A 22,938-nucleotide genomic window follows, 5' to 3' on the forward strand; every position below is an offset into this window, starting at 1 on the left:
GAATGCTATTGTGCTATAAGAAACTAGGAGCAGACAGTCTTCATATTTACCTGAAGAGGCTTATACGAACTGATGCTGAGTGAGAAGAGTAGAACCACAATTACAGACACAACGTATGTATGATGACCAACCTTGATAGACTGGACTCTTCTCAGCAATGCAGTGATATAAGTCAATCCCAAAAGACTCATGATGGAGAGAAATGTGTGAATCCAGAGAAAGAACTAGAAAGAACTGAGTTTATATCCAGGTAGAAGCAAAATACCTAATCTTTTTTCCTTCTCTTGTTTGGTTTTATGTCCTCTTTACCATTTTTCATTACATCTGATACAATCTGTCTTTATAACATGACTAATGTATAATGTGAAAGTATTTACAGATCCTATACTTGACTGTATGCCGCCATGTGGGGGAGGGAGGGAGGGAGACAAAATGTAAAACTCAAGGAATTGTGGAATTGAATCCTGTAAACTAAAAGGAAACAAATAAATTAATTAAAAAAAAAGAACTATGACCAAGGCCCCTGCTTATGACCCCTTATGACCAACCACTAGTGTTCTTCTCTGCTCTGGAACTGCAACCCAGAACTACATATTGGCAATAGAGTTGCCAATCAGTGCCAGTTATGCCCACTGCCAACAAAGGGTCCCCTGTAATCTTTTTCTGACCATTTGTCCAACCTCTTTATCATCTTTGGGCTGAGAACTCCCAAAGCTGCTGCTACTGCTACTGCTGCTGCTATGGCTACTGTTGCTACCACTGTGTGTGTGTGTGTGTGTGTGTGTTTGTGGTGTGTGTCTGTGTGCTTGCACATGTGCTTTGGACAGGCCTCCAGTCTCTTATGCCACAGACTTCTCCTGCTTACCTCCCAAATTTTCTTATGCCAGAAAAAAATATCTCACTCTGTCTTTTTGTGGGCTCTGCCACTCCAAAATTTTATTTTGGCATTATTTTAAAATTGTTGGGAGTTCAGGTAAGGGTGGCTGCTCCTAACTTGGATCCATCTGTCAACTTGAATCCACCTCCTGTAGCATGAATTTTTAAAAGACTGGCAGAGAAATGTTTGCAACAGAAGGCCTAGAAATACCTCTTCAAGGGCATCCCATAATTCAGTTCAGCCTTCCTTCATGCCTGACTATAGTAGGAAAGGCTATGGTGGGACCAGAATCACTGGGGGTGGGGTGGGTGGGATGTTTTAAAATAATTTTGTTGGGGGAAAAACTTTATTGATAAAATAGAGAAGAGTAAGTATTATTTCAGAAATGTATTATTAAGTTAAAAATTCATTGCTTTGTAATTCAAAAAACACTAAATTTTTATGGTCTTTTCATGCATTTCCTCACTTGTTGAATAAATAATAACACATTGATGGTACTTTAAGGTTTACAAAGCACTTTCCTCACATCAATTCTATGAGCTACTTAGCATTAGTATTGCAATGTCCATTTTAAAGATAAGAAAACTGAATCTCAGTGGGGTTGTGATTTGCCCATGGTCATACAGTTGGCAGATATTCAAGCTGGGACTGGAACCCCACATGTTCTTTCCCTGGCTGCTCTTATGACAAGGATCACCTGTTTCAAAGGAATTATAGGGTCATGGTGGCAATAGGTATATTTGGCTGTTACTGGAAGCCTAATGCTGAAATCATAACTCTTCATTGTTTCTTCTCCTTTGCTTTTGAGTCCATATCTGACCCCTCTTCATCAGTGTGCTAGAGCCAGCTGTAAGTGGCTCTTGTAGAAGCAACAATTAAATTTTCAATGTGAGTTTTTACACCTTGAAAAAACAAACATTAAAAATCAGGGCTTGATTTATATTTTTGTTGTATAGACTTAAGAAAGTGATGGTGGGGCGGCTAGGTGGCACAATGAGTTGAGCACTGGCCCTGCAGTCAGGAGAACCTGAGTTCAAATCTGGCCTCAGACACTTAACACTTACTAGCCATGTGACCTTGGGCAAGGCACTTAACCCCAATTGCCCCTCCAAAAAAAAAAAGCAAAAAAAAGTAATGAGGAAAATATCAATAATGCATATAAAACTTATGTAATGGTAATGGGATTTGAAGATCTTCCATGCCTCTTGTGTTGGCAGACTAGCAGGTGCTTGGCACTTTGTTTCAAACTCATAATTGTGTTAAGTATTGGGACCTCGAACTTGTGAGTCCCCAAGAGGAATGAACTTGCTGACGTGGCAGGAGGGGGTGGAGCAGGGAAGAGCCAGAGCCAGGTAGGGGCCGGGCTGGAGCCAGTGTGGCTACGGACCAGAAGCATCTGAGTGGCAGCGGAGGTACAGGAGACAGCAGTGGCAAGAACTTCTTCTGAGAGCCAGCCAGAACTTCTGCTGAGGGCTTCTGCTGAGAACTCCAGGAACAGAAACTGCAGGGAGTAAGCAATGTGGAGGCTGAGTGTGGAGAGAAAGATTTTTGCCTGAGGGAGTCTGTTTTGTTTTAAAGGCTTGGAAATGTGGGTGTTCAGTGCATTAACTATTGTACCAATTTAGTGGCTACAATAATGACTTTGACTTTTTGGTTTTGGGACTTGGCTTTGTGGTATTTGAATAAATGTTTTGACTCTGTTCCCCATGTGGAGAGCCTGGTACATTTTGTGATTCACAACTACACCAGCATATTTATAGTCACCATAGGCATTGTGAATATTGCATTGTTGTTACAACTTAAAAGTGTGTTATATGTATGTATGTATACAAACATACCCACAAATACATAAACACCTACATATATAGAGAGAGTAGTTTTGTTAAACATTTACAAACACATCCCTACCTTTATTTCACCTCTTGTTTGCTTTGTGTGAGATCTCAAAATATTTCTTCTTCCCTGGACAGACCTTGAATTTTTCACCTTACCTGCTCCTGGCTATCCCTGAATCTCAGTTCTTCCTTTCTATGACTCACCCCTGGAATTCCCTAAAACCCTTTCAGGGAATCCATGAAGTCAAAACTATCTTTGTGATAAATATCAATAGATAAAATCAACATAAACAAAAACTCTTTCGAGTCCTTTGATTTGAAATAATGATTTGAAAGCATGTGAAGGGGTCCTGTGACCAAAAAATATGGGCACTCTTTGGTGATTTAAGTGATGAGGTGTCAGAGAGCAGTGAATTTTCAAATAGTCAAAGTTTGATCCTCTAAGCATCAAAATCATTTTCTAAATCACTCTGAAATGCAATGAACACTTTCTTTCTTCCTTAAAGAGTATCCTGAACATTTTTGATGTTTCTTGTTGAATCAGGATCATCATGTTTTCAATAATGATTGCACTAGGCCACAATAAAATGGTATCCTCAGAGCTCTTGAAGTACATAGGCCTATCTACCCCTATTTTAAATTACCTCCAGATTATTCTGATGAACTATCATTTTTGGTCTTCATTTTCTTCTCTGTCAGTTGTTACTTGGTATATTATTATGTCTTTCTGTCACAAGCTCCTTCCTTCTTTCTCCCCTTAATTCGTTATTTCTAACCTATTGTGGGCTAAAAAACCAGAACACTAAACTGCTTAGAAAAGCAAAATAGGAGCAAATAGGAATTAAATGCTAAGTAAAGAAACGAGCTTTATTCTCTTGTACTTAAAAGATAATTTTTTTGCTTGCTTTTCAGGTATGTTCTTGGTTTGCCAAGCTTTCCAGAAGTCTGACCTACAGATACCTGAGGTGTTATTTTAGAATGTTTTTTTTTTCAAAATTTGTTATGAAACAGAAAGAATAAAATTTCAGTGCTGGAAGGGATATTAGAAATAATTAAGGATAAAACCCTCATTTTATAGAAGAGGCAACTGCAAATTAATGGTAAAGTCAAGACTAAAATGTGTGGTATCCCAATTCCTAATTTTGTGCTGTTTCCAATATAGCAGTGTTAACTTTGAGAGCTCAAAAGTTAGGTCATAAGTGATATATCTAAAATTTAAATTTCGTTTTAAATTTTTATTTAAATTTAAATTCTATTTTTGAGAAAAATGAAGCTTCCATATGAAATCATATTGGTTTGTATAGTATGATTTCCTTTAAAAAAAAAACCAATAACCTAATTTCAAATCTTTAAAAGAAAGCATATAATTTCTCATTCATCCTTCCAAAGTATATATTTTCCAGCTATGTTCCAGAAAAAGTCTAATTCACATATTCATCACTCAATAGGAAAAAGAAAAGAGTTCATTCATTAGGTCAAAGTACAGCAACCTTTGAAATGTTTTTCTTATTACATACAACGACTGTATGGGAAGGAAAAGTGTAGAAGAAAAACGATGAAACTTGAATGAGAAAACATAATAAACAATATGGCACAAGCCTGATTTTTTTTTAATGTAGCTTCTTTCAGTTCAACCCTATTAAAAACTTGAGCTCCATACAGGGAGACAAGTTTCCAGATGTAGAGCAACACGAGATAATCTGAAAGAATTATTTTAAGCAATGTGGTACCCTGACCTTAGCAAAGATTGATCCATTTAGGAGGTCTTGCAAACAGAGTTTGGGCAAGAAAGTATAGTTGCTGTAATAATTCTGCAGTAGTTTTTTTTCTACTTTGTTTAGAACTATAATAATAATGATAATAATAATTCATACACACATGGTACATACCACTTTGAGGTTTACTATATTCGTCAGGATAACCCTGGGAGTTATACAATGCAGAGAAAGGAAAAAACAAACTGTATACTGATTGCTTCCATTTCCTCTCCCTTCAATCACTCTAGAAACCTTTGCGATCTGGATCCCATCATCATTGTTGTTCAGTTGTGTCTGACTCTTCATGACCATGTGGGCCATAGCATACTAATACTGGTCATGAGGTTTTCTTGGCAAAGATACTGGAGTGGTTTGCCATTTCCTTCTCCAGTGGATTATGGCAAACCAAGGTTAAGTGACTTGTTTAAGTCACAAACTAGTACATATTTGAAGCCATATTTAAACTCATGTTTTCTGACTCCAGGCCCAGCACTCTGTCCACCAAGCCACCTAGCTGCCACTCTCCACCCTCATCACTCTTGCTAGCTCCAGTGTTGCCAGTGATCACTTAATGGCCTAATCTGATGACTTTGTCTTCATCGTTCTTGACCTCTCTGAAGTATTTGACCCTTCCTTCCTCTCTGAGTACTTCTCTCTCTTGATTCTCCTACATGTGTCTCTGGATGCTCTTCCTCAGTCTCCCTTGCTGAATTTTCATCCACACCACCCCTAACTGTGAGCGTACACCAGTGCCTTTCTCATGACCTCTTCTCTTCTATCTCTACATCCTCTCACTTGGTGACTTCATTGCCTCATGGATTTATGATCATCACTATGAAGAACCCATATATCCAGCCTTACCTAGTCTCCCTCCCCAAGACATTTCAAACTGGATGTTCCACATGTGAGAGATAGCAAAGGGTTCATCTCTCATTGAGAACAGAAATCATATTCCTTTGAGTGGTTACATTGTGGTTCATAAATCCATACTAAAGTTCTTCCATTTATCAATCAGTCAGTAGACTCCACTAGCTTTTCAGAAAAATCATTTACTCAAATGGTGTTGCAAGAACAGTAGTTAAAAAGCCCTTCCACCAAAACCTAGGGTGCGCTGTCCCATAAACACACAGCATCTGTTAGGGGAAGAGTGAATATGAATTTAAATTTAAAATAGCAATGTGGCACAGGTGAAAGGAAGAGACATGACCAAGGCAACTTACAACTTTGGAACCTAAGGCCTTCCTTCTCCCACCCCATTGTTGACTCCAGAGGGTTTTCACACAGTTTTCTGTGGTGTTGAATCCTGTGCACATTGGTGATGAATGAGTCCTGACCCTGGACGCAGTAACTCCTGGGGTGAGCTCAGCCCAGCTCACTCACTCACTCAGCTGCTGGGCTGAGCTCACCCCAGGAGTTACTCAGTCACTCAGCAGGGTGAATTCGGTTCTTCACAGGGTGAGGCATCTTTGTTGGACGGGTCGAGCTGTGGTCTTCATGAGCCTGATATCTTATGGGCAGCTGCAGTCTTCCCCCCTTTCGTCCTCTGGCCTGTCTTTTCAGCTAGAGTGCTGTGGTGCTGCTTCAGCAAGGACAAGCACCCAGAAGCCTCTTCTTGTCCCCCATGTGACCTTGGCAATGAGGTTTATTATTTTTCAGTAGGAGGTGGAAGCAGTTTAGACTATTTGACAATTCCTCTTGGTTCAGAATAGATCCCTTCAGTGAGGTACTGGGTGATTAAATAGAACAAAGCTTTTGAAGCAGGCTGTCTGCTGGGTGGAATAAATTCATTTTCCTGCTGACCTTTTAACGTGTAATTGAGCTATTCAAGTCTCAGACCCCTTCCAAGATAGAGAATTCTTTCTTTTCTCCTACAAGGTTTCCCCCTTAATTTTCAAAAATTCTGTTTTTTTTCCAATGTTCCATTTTGCCAAAGTCTCAGGGTGCAAAACACTCTTCAGTTGTTTTGTGGGTCCCTAGGCACACAGGAGTTACTTGGGTGTCTTAACTGATAGAAAAACTAAAGTAATGATTTTGTAAAACTGACAACTCTTAATGACAGTATTTCAATTGAGATTTGATGGGTTAAAAAATAATAAACTACCAATAAAAGTTTTGGACATAGCAATAGTGAATGATCAAACGACACTGAATGGATCAAAAGAAAAATAATAATCCAGAATTACAGAACTGGAAGGGATCTTCCACTTTAAAGCCTTCATTTTTATAGTTGAGGAAACTGAGGCCCAGAGAGATAATATAGCTTGTCCAAGGTCACATAACTAGTAAACACCTAACCTGGGACTCACACTCAGGTCTTCTAACTCAGTTTCTAGTACTCTTTTCTTCTAATCTTCCTCCAGAGTTCTAGAAGTCTGCATAACCAAGTGGGCCAGCAGAAGTTCTGGGTTTTAGTTCTCTGTCAAACACTAAATAATGCAATGACGTTGGTCAAATATCTAGGTTTCAATGTCTCTAAAGATAAATCTATAAATGATGTTCCTCTCTTTTAGAGGGCTATCCTAAGTTAAATTTCATAAATAAAAAAAATAAATGTGAGGAGAAATGAGATTGATGTAAAGTAGTTCAAAATAAGGCCTCGGTTTCCTCATCTGTAAAATGGGACAATAAGAGCATTTACAGGGTTGTTGAGAGGATCAAATGAGTTAACTTTGTAGAAGAGAAATAACAATAGCATTTACCCCACAGGGTTGTGGTGAGGATACAATGATATAATATCTGTAAACCACTCAGCAAGGTGCCTGGTATGCAGTAGGTGCTATATAAATGCTTTTTCCTTTTCCCCCTTCCAAGTCCATGTTGGAAACCTTAAAGTGCTATTTAATGCTAGTTATTACACAAATAAAATCATTTATTACTTACAGGCTTGCAGCATGTAACCCTAGTCCTACCATCCCATAAATACATAAGGAATTACTTTTTCAAGGCCCTAGCCTCAGTATTGGGAATGCAGGGATAGATATGGCCCAGATTCCCCTCTCAAAAAGGTATGAAGCAATGGGTAGGATGAGATTGGAGAGTTAGGGACTCATGCATCCTGTGGAGTGAATATCCCTATTGAGAGCCTAGATCCCCTAGGCCTCTGCCCTCACTTATGTTTGATGGTTGTTGCTGGGCAGAATCATAAGGACTGAGTGAGAAGGGAGACTCAGGGGCAGTTAATCAGAGGGTAATGAACATTGATCTGGTTTCCCGGCTCCCTTTTAGACCCTGAGGGCATTGTGGTTAGGAAACCTTGCTAGCCTTGCATACATGTGCCAGAAGAAGTTAGATAAGGTGATAGCTTGCTAACATGAATTCCTAACCTGAAATGTAGCTGACCAAGACAGTTATTGGGTACATAAGAACTTCCTGGTATAGAGGCAAGCCATTGGTGGTCAAACGTTGTCAGCTAGGGCCAAGCAATAGACCAATCGTAGACCAGTGCTCCCAGTCACAGGAGGGATAAATGGCAGAGTTACTGAGGGACCCCAGGCAGATCCTCTGATGCCAGACCCATGCTCTTTCTGCTGTATCAAGCTAGCTCCATCTGTAGGTTCTATGAATACATATCTTCATTCTGAATATAGCCAGAAAAGCAGCATGTGGTTTTCTAAGATTTCCCCAAATTAGATTATCTTGATCACAAGGCATCAACTTAACTTATGAAGAACCAAGAGTAAGACAGCAAACAGTGAGAAGGGACTCACAAGGGAATACACATTTATAAAGCAGAGACAACATGCCAGACACTGTGCTAAGTGCTTTACAGATGTTATCTCATTGGAGCCGCACTACAAACCTGTGAGGTAAATGCTGTTGTTATCTGCTTTACAATGGAGGAAACCAAGGCAAACAGATGAAATGACTTGCCCAGGATCACACAGCTAGTTAAGTGTCTTGGGCTAGATTTGAACTCAAGTCTTCCTTACTCCAGGCCCAATGCTCTATCCATGGGGCCACCAGCTGCCTCTAACATTCAGATTTGTGTTTTGAAGCCATTTTGTAGTTATGAAATGGCCATCTCTCACAACAACCTTGGAGAATTAAATGCCGTTAATGGAAAAACACAAAGATACCAATCATGTATTGTCTTGTTTATAACTTGGACAAAGCACATGGTCTTGGGACATCGAAATGATCACGTGATGAAACAGTCAAATTCTAATGGATAATAAACCATTATTATGTTTTAAGTTAATTAAGTAAATTAATTAATTAAGTAAATAAATCAGAAATAAAAGAAATATCATGAAATAAAAATCAAAAAATAAAATAAATATAAATAAATGCCAGATAAATCACGGGGAAAAGTCTGATTCAAAGGATAATCCTTTCATCCTGTCTCAGAAACAATAATAGTATCTAGTATTTAAGTAGTGCTGTAAGGTTTGCAAAGCACTTTTGCAAACCTTAAAATTTCTCACTTTTATCCCTGCAAAAACCCTCAAAAGTAAGAAAAATAGTAAAGAAAAAAAGTAAGAAATTTTAAAAGAATTATCAAAAGTAAATACTATTATTATCCCTGTTTTGAAGACAGAAAAAATAAAACAAACAGATTAAGTGACTTGCCCAGAGTCTCACAACTAGTAGATGTTTGAGTAGTAATATGGGGTTAAAGTTTAACAATGGGCTTTCCGGGGGGGGGGGGGGGGGGGGGGTGGAAGGAAAAATTTTTTTTATATTTTTTTTTTTAATAAAAAAAAAAAAAAAAAAAAAAAAAAAAAATGTTAAAAGAGTCGCCAAAAAAGAAAAAATATAGTGTTTGTGGGGGGAAATAGGGTGGGAAAGTTGTAGGGGGGGGGGGGGGGGGGGGGGGGGGGGGATGGATATTGGACACACATTTTCTCTATCACTTTTTTAAGTCTAGAAAATCAGTAAAGCAAATAATAAATCAAGTGTTTAATGATTCCCAAGGTGTAAATGCTTATACTAAAAATTTTAGCCAGAAGATCAGCTCTAGTTCCATCCAAAGGCAGGATGCTAACTGGAGTCTTGATCCCCAGACCAGTACTCTACCCCCTGTACCATTAGCTGCCTAATAAAATGTTCCAAGGCAGGCCAAATAGAAGGCGGTAAGAGAAACCTGGACAATTGAAAGAGATGTAAAAATTGCCAAGGACAAAACTGAGGGTTGCGTGTATTACACAGAATCTAGAGAATTACACAGACGCTGGATAGAGAATGACATGGCAACTCACTGGCCAAAATGTAATGGCCCAAAGGCTCTGCCAAGTCTGTTTAAGAATTCCTGTGATTCCTGGAATTCTTACAAAAAATAAACTCTACTTGGCTAGTCTAGATATAGCTTGCCAACCTCTCCAACCCCTAATTTAGAAATAATCCTCTCCCTACCTCCAACACACCCAAACCCATGACTTCTGGAAAAAATCATTCTTAATACATTGGTGTGAGGTTCCAACAAGATGGCAAATTTATTTTGTTCCACTTTCTCCCATTATTCACTTCCAATATAAGGAGCTTGGCTTTCATGAAGCTACAATGGAAATTTTAATAAAACAGAATTATTTCTGATATTTTCCCCCTGACAGCTTCAAAGACATGCAGTCTTATTGGTTAAAATGATTTTTGTTGCTGAGTCATTTTTCAGTTGTGTCTGACTCTTCATGTACCCCTTTAGGGTTTAAGGACACTGGAGTGGTTTTCTATTTCCTTCTCCAACTCATTTTACAGATGAGGAAACTGAGGTTAACAGGGTGAAGTGACTTGCTCAGGGTCACACAGCTATTAAGTATCTGAGGTTGGATTTGAACTCACAAAGGGGAGTCTTTCTGACTCCAGGCCCAGCATTATCTAGCTGCCCCTCTAAAATGATATTGTGAACAAAACCAATAGACAACATGCTCCCAGGTCATACAACTTTTTAAATGATAACTATGAATTCTCCACTTTATCAAGCAGCAGATTCATTTTAATGAGTTGTTGCTGAGGTTTCTTCAGTACAAGTGGTACCTGGTGAGGAACTACCTCTATCAATGTAGATCCAAATCTTTTCTCCACTAACTTATATTCTTAGAGAGTTGCCTGGAACTCTGAGGAAAAGTGGCTTGTCCAGGATTGACACAGTCATTTTTATAAACACACACACACACACACACTGCTTTTTGGAGGGGGAAGGCAGGAAAATTAGGATTAAGTGACTTGCCCAAGGTCACACGGCTAGTAAGTGTTAAGTGTCAGAGGCCACATTTGAACTCAGGTTCTCCTGACTCCAGGACTGCTGCTCCATTCATTGGGCCATCTAAGCAGAAATAGTTTAAATCTTTCTGTTAGCTTGGTAGCCTTAATTTATCATTTCTTACATTTTCAGTTATCACATAAGAAAAAACAAATTCCCAAATTTTATAAGGTATAACATTCAAATTTGTTGGATAAGATTTTTTTTCCAGTAAATAATTATTACTGAAGACATTAAATAACATTGAATAGTGGTTATTTAAGGTAAAGTACTAGTCCTTAGTTGCAAATGGGGAAATATGACCATCGTCTGTAAATATGAAACCAATAATTATTTTAAGAATAGTTTACTCACTTTTTTCTTTTTTAAAAAGAATATTTGCTAATATATTTAAGGGAGAAAGGGCATTTTTTTCTTAACCTAACAAATAAAAGATATCTAATATTATTATTAAGAATGTTATGATCATTTATTATTAAATAATTTTCTTAACTAATATCTTACTCAAGTAGATCTGATTTCTGGGTATTTTCTCCAATGAGGCAGATCTCAGTCCTTCCCTATCTGCCCATTTTGTGTGGTTTATCCATGTCCTCCCAAAAGTTCATCACAGGGGATGCACACTAAGTGCTGGGGGACTTCCTTTTCTCTTGATGTCAAGAACAATCAAATGCTCCCCCCATTCCCTCCCTCACCCCAAAAAAAGAAAAGAAAACATGTTTCACTCAGTACTCTGAATCCATCAGCTGTCTGGAGATGGGTAGCATGTTTCACCCTGAGTCCTCTGAAAGGCATTCCCCATAAATGTTGAGAAGAGATATGGGCTTGGTGTTACCAAATATTTCAAGTAAATGAGGTTTTTGTGGAAAAGGGCCTGTATCTGGGTCTTTGTCCTGACCTAGTTCTTTTAGGTGAAGACCAAATGTTGGAAGGTCTAGTCCTGGAGGTAAGGGACCTGCTGCCTTGGTTCTAGAATGAAGGATCTGGTATGTGAAGAATGGGTGTTACAATAAATCCTACAGGCAAGGACCTGCTGCCTGCCAGAAGCTGATGAGCCAGATAGCTTAGTTGCCTCTACATTATGTTGGAGAGGGAATGTGGGGGAAAAGATAATGGAGGAAAAAAGTTCAGGGTACAGGGCCTCCTATTCTAGAAAGACAGGCACTTGATCACTTTTTTTTTGTTTGCCTAATAAGGTCAAATTTTGGAGTGATTTTAGATTACAATTAGCAGATTTCAAAGTTCTGGGACTTGATAAAAACTACATCATCATCAAAGGATCTAAAGAAACTCAACATTTATAGGGAATGCCTTTTTAATTTGGATTCTGCACTGGAACTCCTCCAGGACAGGGGAAACACCTCTGGCAAATATCCACCTCCCTCTTCATGCTTTAGTTGATATTAATGATCAGAGGGTATTGAGATTATCTGTTATATACTTAGAAGAATCTTGAATAATCTTGATTATATGAGAGACACCTTGCCAAAGGATAGTCTTTGAGGTGGTATTTTGCTCTACCAAATTAAATGCTTTTTTATATTCAACAAGTTGCAAAATTGGATACTGAGTTCTCTACACCTTTCAGTTGACTGTGTGATCATAAAGATATTGTAGGATATTATTTCTGAGAACTTCTCTTCCCTTTTAGTAGCCCCATAAAGGATTCCTTCAATGCACATGTTGACTCTTCTCATAAAATTTTTATGTAGTTGAGAAAATAGGTATAGGAGTCCTTTGTTAATTATGTTCTCTCCCTCACTGTTTTTGTGGATGTAATGCCTTTTGCATGTTCTCCTTGCATTAGAGACCTTAAGGGAATTTATCTGTCAGCAACTGCAAAATTGTTTGACCTGCAACCCTGACCTCCTCTGTAAGTGCTTGGTCAAGTCCAGCTGCTTTTCCCATTTTGAGTTTCTTCAGTACTATTTTCCATTTCCTCTATAAGGATATCCAGGACCAAGTGCTGTCAAGTGCACCATCATCCTCCCTGTCACCTAGAGTCACAGCCTCAGTGTCCTCTACTCCTCACTGGTGAGTACCCCCACATATTCAGTCTCTCAATATGCTTTGCCATTTTTACCTTCACATGTCCAGTAGGTCTCTTTTTCCTCATTCACAGCTGCTACCTGGTGCAGGCCCTCATGCCTGGACTATTGGAAAAGCCTTCTGGTCAGTCTCCCTGCTTTGCCTCTCCCCACTCCCATTTTTCTACTCGGGTGCCAATGTGATCTCCCTGAAACCACTCCCCCTAGTTAATAAATTCCAGTATCTCCGTATTACTTCTAGGACCAAATAAAAAATCCTGTTTGGTTTCTAAAGCCCTTTGCAACCTGGTCCATTCCAATCTTTTCGTTCTTTTTACTTTTTACTTCTTTTCATATAATCTGTGATCCAGGAACACTACTCTGAAGTAGTTCTCAATTAACCTTTATATATCTTGTTTGTACATATTTGTGTGTTTTTTCCACCCGTTAGAATGCAAGTTCCTTAAGGCCAGAGGCCATGTTTTTGCCTTTGTATCCCCAGCAATCAACACATAGTAACCTGGCACATAGTAAACACTTATTAAATGTTTAACTAGACCATCCAGAATTGATGTGGTAACTCCACTATTCATGGTCAATAATTTATTTTCCTCCTTCCAGTTTCAACCTCCAATGCCATCAGGATGACATTGTTTTATCTAATTCTCTTGCCAAGTAGTCTTTAGTTTTTCCCTCCAACGTTCTTCATTGTTTTGGGAAGCAATACTGATCTTTCCCCCTTCTTCTCTGCAAGATTTTATAAACAAGTTCATATCCAAAACCATTGCTGCCCCCGGCTGCCATGTATCTCTCCTTGGCAAGCAGCATATCTCTACATATGGAATGAAATTCAGAGGCCATCTAGTCAACTTTCTCATTCTAAAAGATGAGGAAACTGAGACCCAAGGAGGTGATGTGACTGCTCAAAATCAAACAGGTAAAAAGAGGCATGATTTGAATCTAGATCTTTTGACTTCAGAGCCAGTATGCTTTCCACTCTTCCATGTTACCTTCCTAAGTAAAAGTTTTTCGGGGCTTTTTTAGTCTTATTATTGTAATAGATTTGCATCAGTTAAACATCAAATTGCTATAAAATAGGCCCATGTCCTTTCCTTCATCCATTTCCCATTTTTTAGTAGGAAAAATTTATTTACAGGAGTCAGATTTGAGTTGTACATATCATTTTTTCAAATTTTTAAATCTTCTGGCTTTATGATAATTTTAATCTAATAAATTTAAGGTATGACTGTATATAGATAACTGATTCAGGAATAATTCCCACTTCAATGTCATTCACTATTTTTAATAGTTTATTTTTTGTTGTTGTTGACATTACTTGGTCCTTATCATGTCAAGTACTATCCTATTATTTTCTCAAAGAAAATATTCATGATCTATGGGAGCAAGGCTCCTTTCTCATTTCTTACTTTTCAATCATGTTTTCTAATATATTTTTCATTGTCCTTGCATTATATGCAAATTTAAAAAACATATACTTTGATACACAGTTATTCTTCTGTAACATGGGGAAATACATGTTGGAAAATATGGTTCAGGAGTAAGGCATGAGAGAGGCCAAAGGATTATAGACTAGAAAGCTTGGTAGTGACAAGTCTATTGATGCTTAGCTAGTAGCCACAGTCTGCTATTAGAACCATACTCAAAGTTTCTCCAATAAGGTAAAATATGACATACCTTATACTCTGAAATAGACTTTGAAAACCTAAGAGCTCTGAGTAACCATGTCATGATGGTGCACTGAAGGAGAATTTTGTGAAGGTTCACTGGCTTACCAAAAAACAAAGAAAAACCTCTGTAAGATATTTAGTTGTTGCTGTTGAGTCATTTCAGTCATGTCTGACTCTCTGTAATTGGCCCCATTTGGAGTTTTCTTGGCAAAGATTCTGGAATGATTTGCCATTTCCTTCTCCAACTCATTTGACAGAGGAGGAAGCCAAGGCAAAGAGGGTTAAGTGTCTTGCCCAGGGTCACACAGCTAGTATCTGAGGTCACATTTGAACTCAGGATGATGGGTCTTCCCAACTCTAGGCTCACTGTGCCATCTAGCTGCCCTGTAAGATATCTAAGACATTTCCAAAATATTTTGTAAATATATATACACACACACATATACATATATTGGCTAACTCAGTTGGTCAGAAACTTTGTGAGAAATTCCAAATACATTTTGGAAGGTAGAAACAAGTTTTTTTTTTCTTAAATGATATAAATACTAAGCAAAGTGCTAAATTCTGGAGGTTTTTTAAAAATTAAAAACTGCTCCTAAATTGTCATGCCCTTATGCTCACCTACTTCATTTGCTCTTAATATTACTTAAAATAATAGAAATCTATGCTATTAGAATCACATAAAAATTTCACACTAAAAAAAAAAACTAAAGACTATTCAGAAATAAAGGGAATCTAGAGTTTGAGAAGAAAGTCCCATAACTCTCTGCACTAAAGTATATTTTAATTTAGCTATCATAATTGTTAGAGTAACTTATATTAAAGTTCCTACTGGACTGGAAATGTGTTTTTCTCTTTATCCTTTGACATGAACCAGCTGTCACACATCCCTCAAATTTCAAACATTCTTTTTTGAAAGATAGTGCTTATTTTCTCATATTGGTCTGTTCTTCCCATTTTGACCTTTCAACCTCAGTTGAACAATTATCTGTGATATTAAAACTCAAATTACATTAAGTGAAATGTTCAATTAATTGGAAAAGTTTTCAACTATATAATCACTATTCACATCTGAGATCAAATAAAATCGGATTTTATAATTGAGATGGATAATCCAAGACCTTTTTATTTACCATAATATGATCTAATCTCTCACCTAGCTTTGGTAGGTCAGTAATTTCTTGTTCAAAGTTTTATTAGTAGTTAAACATAATCTTTTTATCAATTAAAATTTAGATAATCTGAAATAAAGATTTTGAATGTCCTGATGAGTCTTAACTTCCTTTTCATTCATCCATTCTCTAGACCTGGGAGGTTAAAAAAAGTTATGCCATTTTTTTTAACTGTTCTAAGTATCCAAGAACTTAAAACACCCTTATTATATACACTTGTACAACCATTTTGAAGCTGTATCCCTGCACTTAAAGAAATTTGCAGAATTGAAAACACTTTCAATTTTGGTAGCATCACCAACTCAAAATGGATAGGAAACTTTTAAATATTACTGAAGAATGAACTAAGGCATATGAGCCAAGCTCTGCCTCAAAATAACTGATATGAAGACACAGGGCACCTCTAACTAGGAACAGTTCCTAGGGCCTTTCATGGTAGTTATAATTTCATCTGTCTGCTGCCAACCCTATTCAAGAGTAAATAAAACAATATTCCCCAAACCAGGCATCTCAAATTATGTTCACTCTATCATAGAAGTTTTAGAAGCTGCAGGAAGCTCTTTAAGAAGCCAGGAGAAGAATGTTGCTTTACTTCTCTACTGAGACAGATCAACTGCACTCCACCTATGTATGGGCTTAAATAGCCCAAACTCTGACCCTTGGACAAGAGAACTGGACTGCTATTAATAGCATGAAAATACTCGGTAAAGCAGACCTGGCTTCTGAATTTCATGTCCATAATAATTTGAAAGAAAAAAAAGCAACAAAAATAATGTGTTCAAATAATAAACTCAAACTGAGAAGCAATTTCCACATTTAACATCTACAAAGTACCCATGGTTTCTGGGACATTATAAAGCATTTTTAAGGACAACAGTTCTATCAACATTCTTACACTGCAGCAATAGGGTGAATGCTGGGGGTTTCTGGTTTGTTTTAAAGTCAAATTTCAGGAGTACAATCTCAGCATCACAGGGGCATTTATAAAATACCATTTAAGGACCCAAGATTCAGTGAGAATCTCTTTAGAATACTGGAATGTTTAGTGTCAGTTCAAGAGGACTAACATTGCAAACAACTATTTGTTAGACTCTGCTGATGAATCGACACCTCTAGGACTGAAGTATTCTTTCAGGAGCACACATTTCCTTCCTTCATATGTTAACACCTCTAGTGCTGTTTCTTTTCCCCCTTATTGTTTTCATTAATGCGGAAATAAGACTGCTTAGAAAATTTACAAAACCTCCTATGCAAAAATATTCATTTCCTTATACTAAAATATATCTAAAGTGTGATTCATGGTAGTATTAATGCTTTTAATGACCTCTGAAAAGAGAAGAAGCAGATTTCTTTTTCAGTGATCTACTACAGGATAACATGAATAAGAGAAGCACAAGTTAAGGGAGATATGCTATATACCTGCATATTATCAAAATATTGAATCATGAAAAATTTAATGTTACTAGAGAAGAAAAACCAGAGGATATGCTGTAGAGATCAGGAATTTTAGGCATAAAATGAGTCTTTAAACTTGGAAAGAATGAATAAATGCAAGCCCTTTTATTATTAAAATCAGTAGGATTCGACAATTCTGTTGGATTAATTCTAACAATAATTAATTCTAACAATTCCTCATTCATTGAAAAAAAAAGAAAAATTGTAATCACAAGTTGGTTTCTCTAAAAGTTTTGTGTTCAAATGTCCCCTTTTCATCCAACTGAAAGTTTAAGTTCTATTCAAAATGATTCTAAAACTCTAGGTAGCAGCCTGGTGTAACAGTCCATTTTTTATTGCCCTATATTTTCCTGAAGTTAATTTCTTTCAGAGGTCAGACATTCAATGAAATTCAAATGACAAATACAGTACAAGCATATTTCAGAGTCTAAAGGGAGACAATCTTCTTCACGCTGTCATTACCAAATAATCCATTAGCACTCCTACAATGGAGGTATACCTTGGCTTTCATTACAGTCTACTACAAAGCAAACTTGAGAAAGGCATAAATGTATATCTTCCTCTGATAAAATGGTATTACTTATTTACTTGATAACCATATGCCTTCTGACCTCTTTTACCAAAACCTTTAACTTAATCCTTTGCCTAGTCTCTTAACTATCCCTTTTCCTATAAAGGAAAGTTTTTCAACCAAAATGAATGGCATTTCTTGGCATTCTGACCTTTTCTCATATTGGAATCTCACTCTGTATGTATGTGTAGGGAAGGGGTATGGGAGTGTATGTGTGTGTGTATGTGTATATATACACACACACACACATATATATATGTATATAAGTGAGAGAGAGAGAGAGAGAGAGAAAGCATATAAATACTTCTCTAATAGTAATTGCTACAACCAAATCACCAGGATTCGCCATTAATAAAACTGGAATTCTCCTCAAAATAACAGATGACTATCACAAAGTTGTCATGTTATGGTAACCAAAGGTCTGTGGTGGAGAGAGAACCAAGAACCAGCCTGGGTCCAAATATCATCTCCTTGGAGGAGCCACTGTGCCTTCTATCTTTGTGTTCAAGATACTATCATCTGAATGGGAATAGAAGGGAAAAAGGCAGCAGACAGGACCTTCTACCAAGATTTTCTCATCCTAAAGAAATAAAAATAATTACCCTGAACTTTGTTGCCTTACCAAGGAAGGTGGTGTGATAGTGTTTGTCCACATGGAAACAGAAGTGCCTTACCACTCTGTACGAGGTCTGCACATAGCCTAGAAGGGATGGTATAGAGGTATAATACATGCTAATGCATTTCCAACCAGGGCAGGGGGAGGAAGAAAAGGGGACTTTATTTTGTTGAGTCCTAGAAATTATGGTTCTGAGGAATGCTTTGGCCCAGGGCTTTAGAACTACCTTTTAGCAATTTTGATTATCTTCAAGTATGTCTAAAGCTGGGACAATAGGAGGTAGTCATTGCATCTCAAATCCTAACCTGATCTGTAGTACTGTCTATATGACTTAAGCTAGAATTTAATAAATAGAATATCTTTTCCACTGCTTTAGTGAGGGACAGTGACTTTGATATAAGTACAAAATATTCTATCATTAAAGGCGTTATGTACAGACTATTGCATAGCCCTTATGTATATTGCATACACCTAATATACAGAGCCTATTGCACAGTCTTTTTTGTGGAGGGCAATGACATAAGCAGAACCTCGTCTTATAAGAAAGTACCTACATTATCAAGGATATTCTTAGCATTTTGTACCTCAGTAATTGCTGCAGATTGCCACGTGATTTGGTCATGGTATCTACTATCTATCTCAGAGATTGTCAAAATGATCAGATCTAGCCTTGTCACTGTCTTGTTTGACTATCATAAAAGGGCAAGCCTAAAAATTCAAAGTTGGTCTACTTGGTCTTAACAAATGGAAAATTTTCAAACTAATGGCTCAAAAAAAAAAAAAAAGGAAATGTAAATAATGAAACTACACTATTAACACTGCTTTTCTATAAAACTGGGCTAGTTACATCAGCAGCTGTGTATTGATTTATTTACCCTGGTAAATAAACTTTGCTTCCATCACATTTATAAGTGACAATTTGTAAAATTACAGTGTCGTTAACACATTTAAATTTGTCCTGATTTTTTTAACTAATAGCTGCAAGAAGTGCCCCTCCAATTTTTATTCCTATTATCATTCCTAAGAGTATAACACACCAGAAATGATTTATTGAAATATACTCACCGAAAACAATTTTTCTTGTGTTTTTTAAACAATGCAAAAAAGTTACAAATAGATACTGTTATGAGTTCAAAATAATGTTTCAAAGAATCGTAAAGTAAAAATTGCTCAGTAAAAATTATTAAATGCCTGAATTCAGTTTTCACATAAAAAAATATATTTTTATTACAACACTGAACAATTAAGGCCACAACACTTTAGTAAAGATTTTCAGAATGTACTTCTTATACTATATTATCAGTAGAAACAAATACCAATACCATGGTCACAATGTCCAAACCCCAAGAAAACAAATAATTAACTTACAGTACAAAGTTCATTATCAGCAACTTTCTTTCAGAAGTCATAATTATTTTCAAGTATAAATTGCAACATGTGCTTGGAGACCACAAACAATAAATATGTATTTATAGAATTGTACATGACTTTGACTTTCTCTCCTGATTAGATGATGAAGGTTCCATATGGTTTTGCCCTGTGTGGTTTTGGTTTTCATCTTTTCTCTCTTTCCCAACATTTGTTTGATCTCCTATTGGTCTTGATTCTGCAACTACGAGTGGCTCAGCAATAGGCTTTGTTTCAAGAATACTCTGAACATTTTTTTGACCTGTCACTGACTTCCTCTTAAAAAGAGAAACCTAAAAAAAAAAAAAAGACATTCTTTGAAAGAACTGACAGAATCAAAGACTTACACTTATGACATTCATGCACTAACATCTTTCCATTAGGTAGTATAACTATTATACCACATCTTTAAAGCACAAAGATTATGAGTGTGTAACACCAGAATGAAACATTTCTAGAGCACAAAGCACCATTCATTTGTTTCTTATTATTATTTGATAATATTCAATTCTACCTAAAACTAGTAAAATCAAGTCCCAGGGCATAACTTTTACATATCCTATACTTTATGTATGAAATATATGGAGTTTTAGATTTGATTTTAAAATTAACATCTTAAATATAACACCCTGGGAGAGTGTTAGTCTAAATTTGTTGACTAGAATTCATCTGAGATAGCTAGATGGTCTATCTTGGATTTTCTGGGCATTTGTGTTCTCTTCTTTCTAGTACAAAGACCATTTTCTTGGGAAAGAAAAGAGACACAAACCAAGAGTTGGGGATTTCTGTCTTCTTTCCATAATAATATTGTTACTTATCCATCCATCCTGATCAGGCTTTTCTTTTCCCCATAGCTTTTAAAGCTTTTAAAAATCACCCTTTTTGTTATTCTTAGCATTTCCTCACTTCATCCTAAACTTTAGAGTTCCTGCCATTATCTTTATAGGATCACAATATACTTTTGTATTTATACTCCATCTGCTCTTGCTTCTGCAATCTTTTGTATGTGTTTATTTTAAATCTATGTTGTTTGATGATCAGCTTCTTTAAACAATTTCCTCTTTTCCCCTCATTGGAATTGTTTCTTTTTATGGCCTCAGACTGCCCTTAAAGAGTTTTAGTCTATGGAAACCTATTGATATCTTCCCCTAACCCTTTGATATCTGTTCTCCCCAAATCATGTCAGACAATGCCCCATTTTCTCTGTTTCCTTGTTACAAATGCTAATATGGTTCTGTTGTACCCAAAACATGAGCAAGACCCAAGTAACAATTTAGGAGCGAACCCTTTATTGGTGCCATGTTGGTTGATGGGGCCCCTCCCCAAATCCCTCAGCCCCGACCCCAAACAAAGCCTCAGCTTTTAAAGGCACCCCATGTGGCCAATGGTTAGGTATTACATAAGCAGGAACTTGCAGAGGCTTAAATCAGTGACTGGTCAGTACACATTTTGAAATTCCCATGCCACCAAGTCTCCCTAGGCGGGGCTAAACCTGGCAGCCCGCCCACTTCCCTGAAGGAGAGCTGGTTGGGGGAGGGAAAAGAATGGGCCCAGGTACAACAGTTCCAATAATTTCTAATTCTGCAATCAAACATCTCTTCCTTTTTGGGTGAAAATTCAGAGCAGGATGGAAGTTTAAGCAATTGTTTCTTCCACTTTTTGAAATACAAGATTATTAGTAAGACAAGCCAAAAATTATTAACAGCTCCTCTTGGCAAAAGAGAGCACTCTCTCAGATGTCTGGATAACTCAAGTGTCCCCCATTACCACTATACCATGTCTTCAAGCTAGGCTGTAATCAGTTTCCCAAACTTCTTCCCTAATTCCTCTTTCTGTACAAGTGGTACTCTGATGACAATGTTATAGCTATTTTTGCCTCCATTGATCTTTACTCAAATGTTCTTCATGCTTCCCTGTTATCCCTGAGCTTCCTAGCAGACAGTAAGAACATCTTACTAGACGGTACCACTACTCCCCACTTTTCTTATACCTAGCCTATTCTTTCCTAAGATACTGCAAAAGTCCACATGCCAACAATGTGCCCATGCCACAAAATCTCAGCGATACCTACAAGATCAATTTTTTTTTAATTTAGGATTGCTAGTTCCACTTATTTATTACCCACATTTTGTACACTTATAAACAGACATCAAAGATTATCAATTCCTTTTTCTTGGATTTTGAATTTCTGACCTTTCTATTGTGCCTCTCCCTATGTACAGCTATTCTCCATGGTATCTATCTATGTATAGAAAGTCTCCTTCCCACTTTCTTTTCTTTTAATTAAATCTATAAGATTCTAGGAAAATACACACACACATATATACACACACACATTTATGTATGTGTGTACGTATGTATTTTACCAGTCACTGATAAATGTCCTTCATCCTGGACCATGAGTTCATCATATTTCTGCATTTTAAGGTGTGAATCAGAAATCTAAAATTTTTCTTGCACACCACCTGCTCAACTGTTTGCCAGAAGTATTTTGACCGGGATGGCATTCAGAGTGTCAACTGTCTCCCTCATTCTACAGAATAAATTTCTACTGATGTTCCTAAGTTTCCATGAGTTTTTCTGGCTGTCATGTCACACTGTTGAGCTGTACTGAACTCACAGTCCACTAAAATGTCTTTTTCATTTGAACTGTTGTCTAATCATGTCTTCCCTCATATTATATTCACATAGTTTATTTTTTGAACCTAAATTAAAATGGTATGGGATTTTACATTCATCTCAATTATATTCCAACTTACATTGGATCCAATTCATTATTCTAGTCTATCAAGATTTTTTGAATGAGATTTTTTTTTATCCCTTTCAACTTCATGTCTTCTCTAAATGTAATAAACCTATCATTTATGTCTTAATTCTATCCCAAAGTACCTCACATCTCCATTTATTCTCCAAATAACATGCAGATATTTTTAATGGATACGACATTAACATACAGAATCACTGTTCTGTAGTTTTTGTGTTTTAGAAACATAGGAAACATTAGTGTATGTTAAATATATATGTGTGTATATATATATAATAAGAATATAAATTTAAACATAAACATAATATACAATCATAAAATAATTGCTTATTTCATAATAAACAATCATGGCCTTACTCCTTAACCAAAGTAACAAATCAAATAACTCCCTAACCAAAAAGTGATAGTGAACAGGACTGACTCTCAAGGCAAGGTTAAGGTTCCTGTGTTAAAATGTTAACATACACTAATGTTTCCTATGCTTCTAAAACACAAAAACTACAGAACAGTGATTCTGTATGTTAATGTCATATCCATTCAAAATATCTGCATGTTATTTGGAGAATAAATGGA

General features: G+C 36.8%; 1 protein-coding gene across 5 annotated transcripts in view; it reads right to left on the bottom strand.

Moving 5' to 3' along the window:
- Nucleotides 1–17,097: 17,097 nt before the first annotated feature.
- The window catches only part of RPGR (retinitis pigmentosa GTPase regulator), a 93,972-nt gene continuing 88,131 nt past the window's right edge, over nucleotides 17,098–22,938 (bottom strand). For all 5 annotated transcript variants that reach the window (XM_069065685.1, XM_069065681.1, XM_069065684.1 and 2 more), the window contains one exon: nucleotides 17,098–19,894. In XM_069065685.1, coding sequence (XP_068921786.1) covers nucleotides 19,664–19,894 — 231 coding nt within the window. In that variant the 3' untranslated portion in view covers nucleotides 17,098–19,663. The remainder of the gene's footprint in view (nucleotides 19,895–22,938) is intronic.

The sequence above is a fragment of the Petaurus breviceps genome, unplaced genomic scaffold, assembly GCF_028583685.1.
Source record: "Petaurus breviceps papuanus isolate PSGF00001 unplaced genomic scaffold, PetGlider_PUasm1.0 90700, whole genome shotgun sequence".
NCBI classification, from domain to species: Eukaryota; Metazoa; Chordata; class Mammalia; order Diprotodontia; family Petauridae; genus Petaurus; species Petaurus breviceps.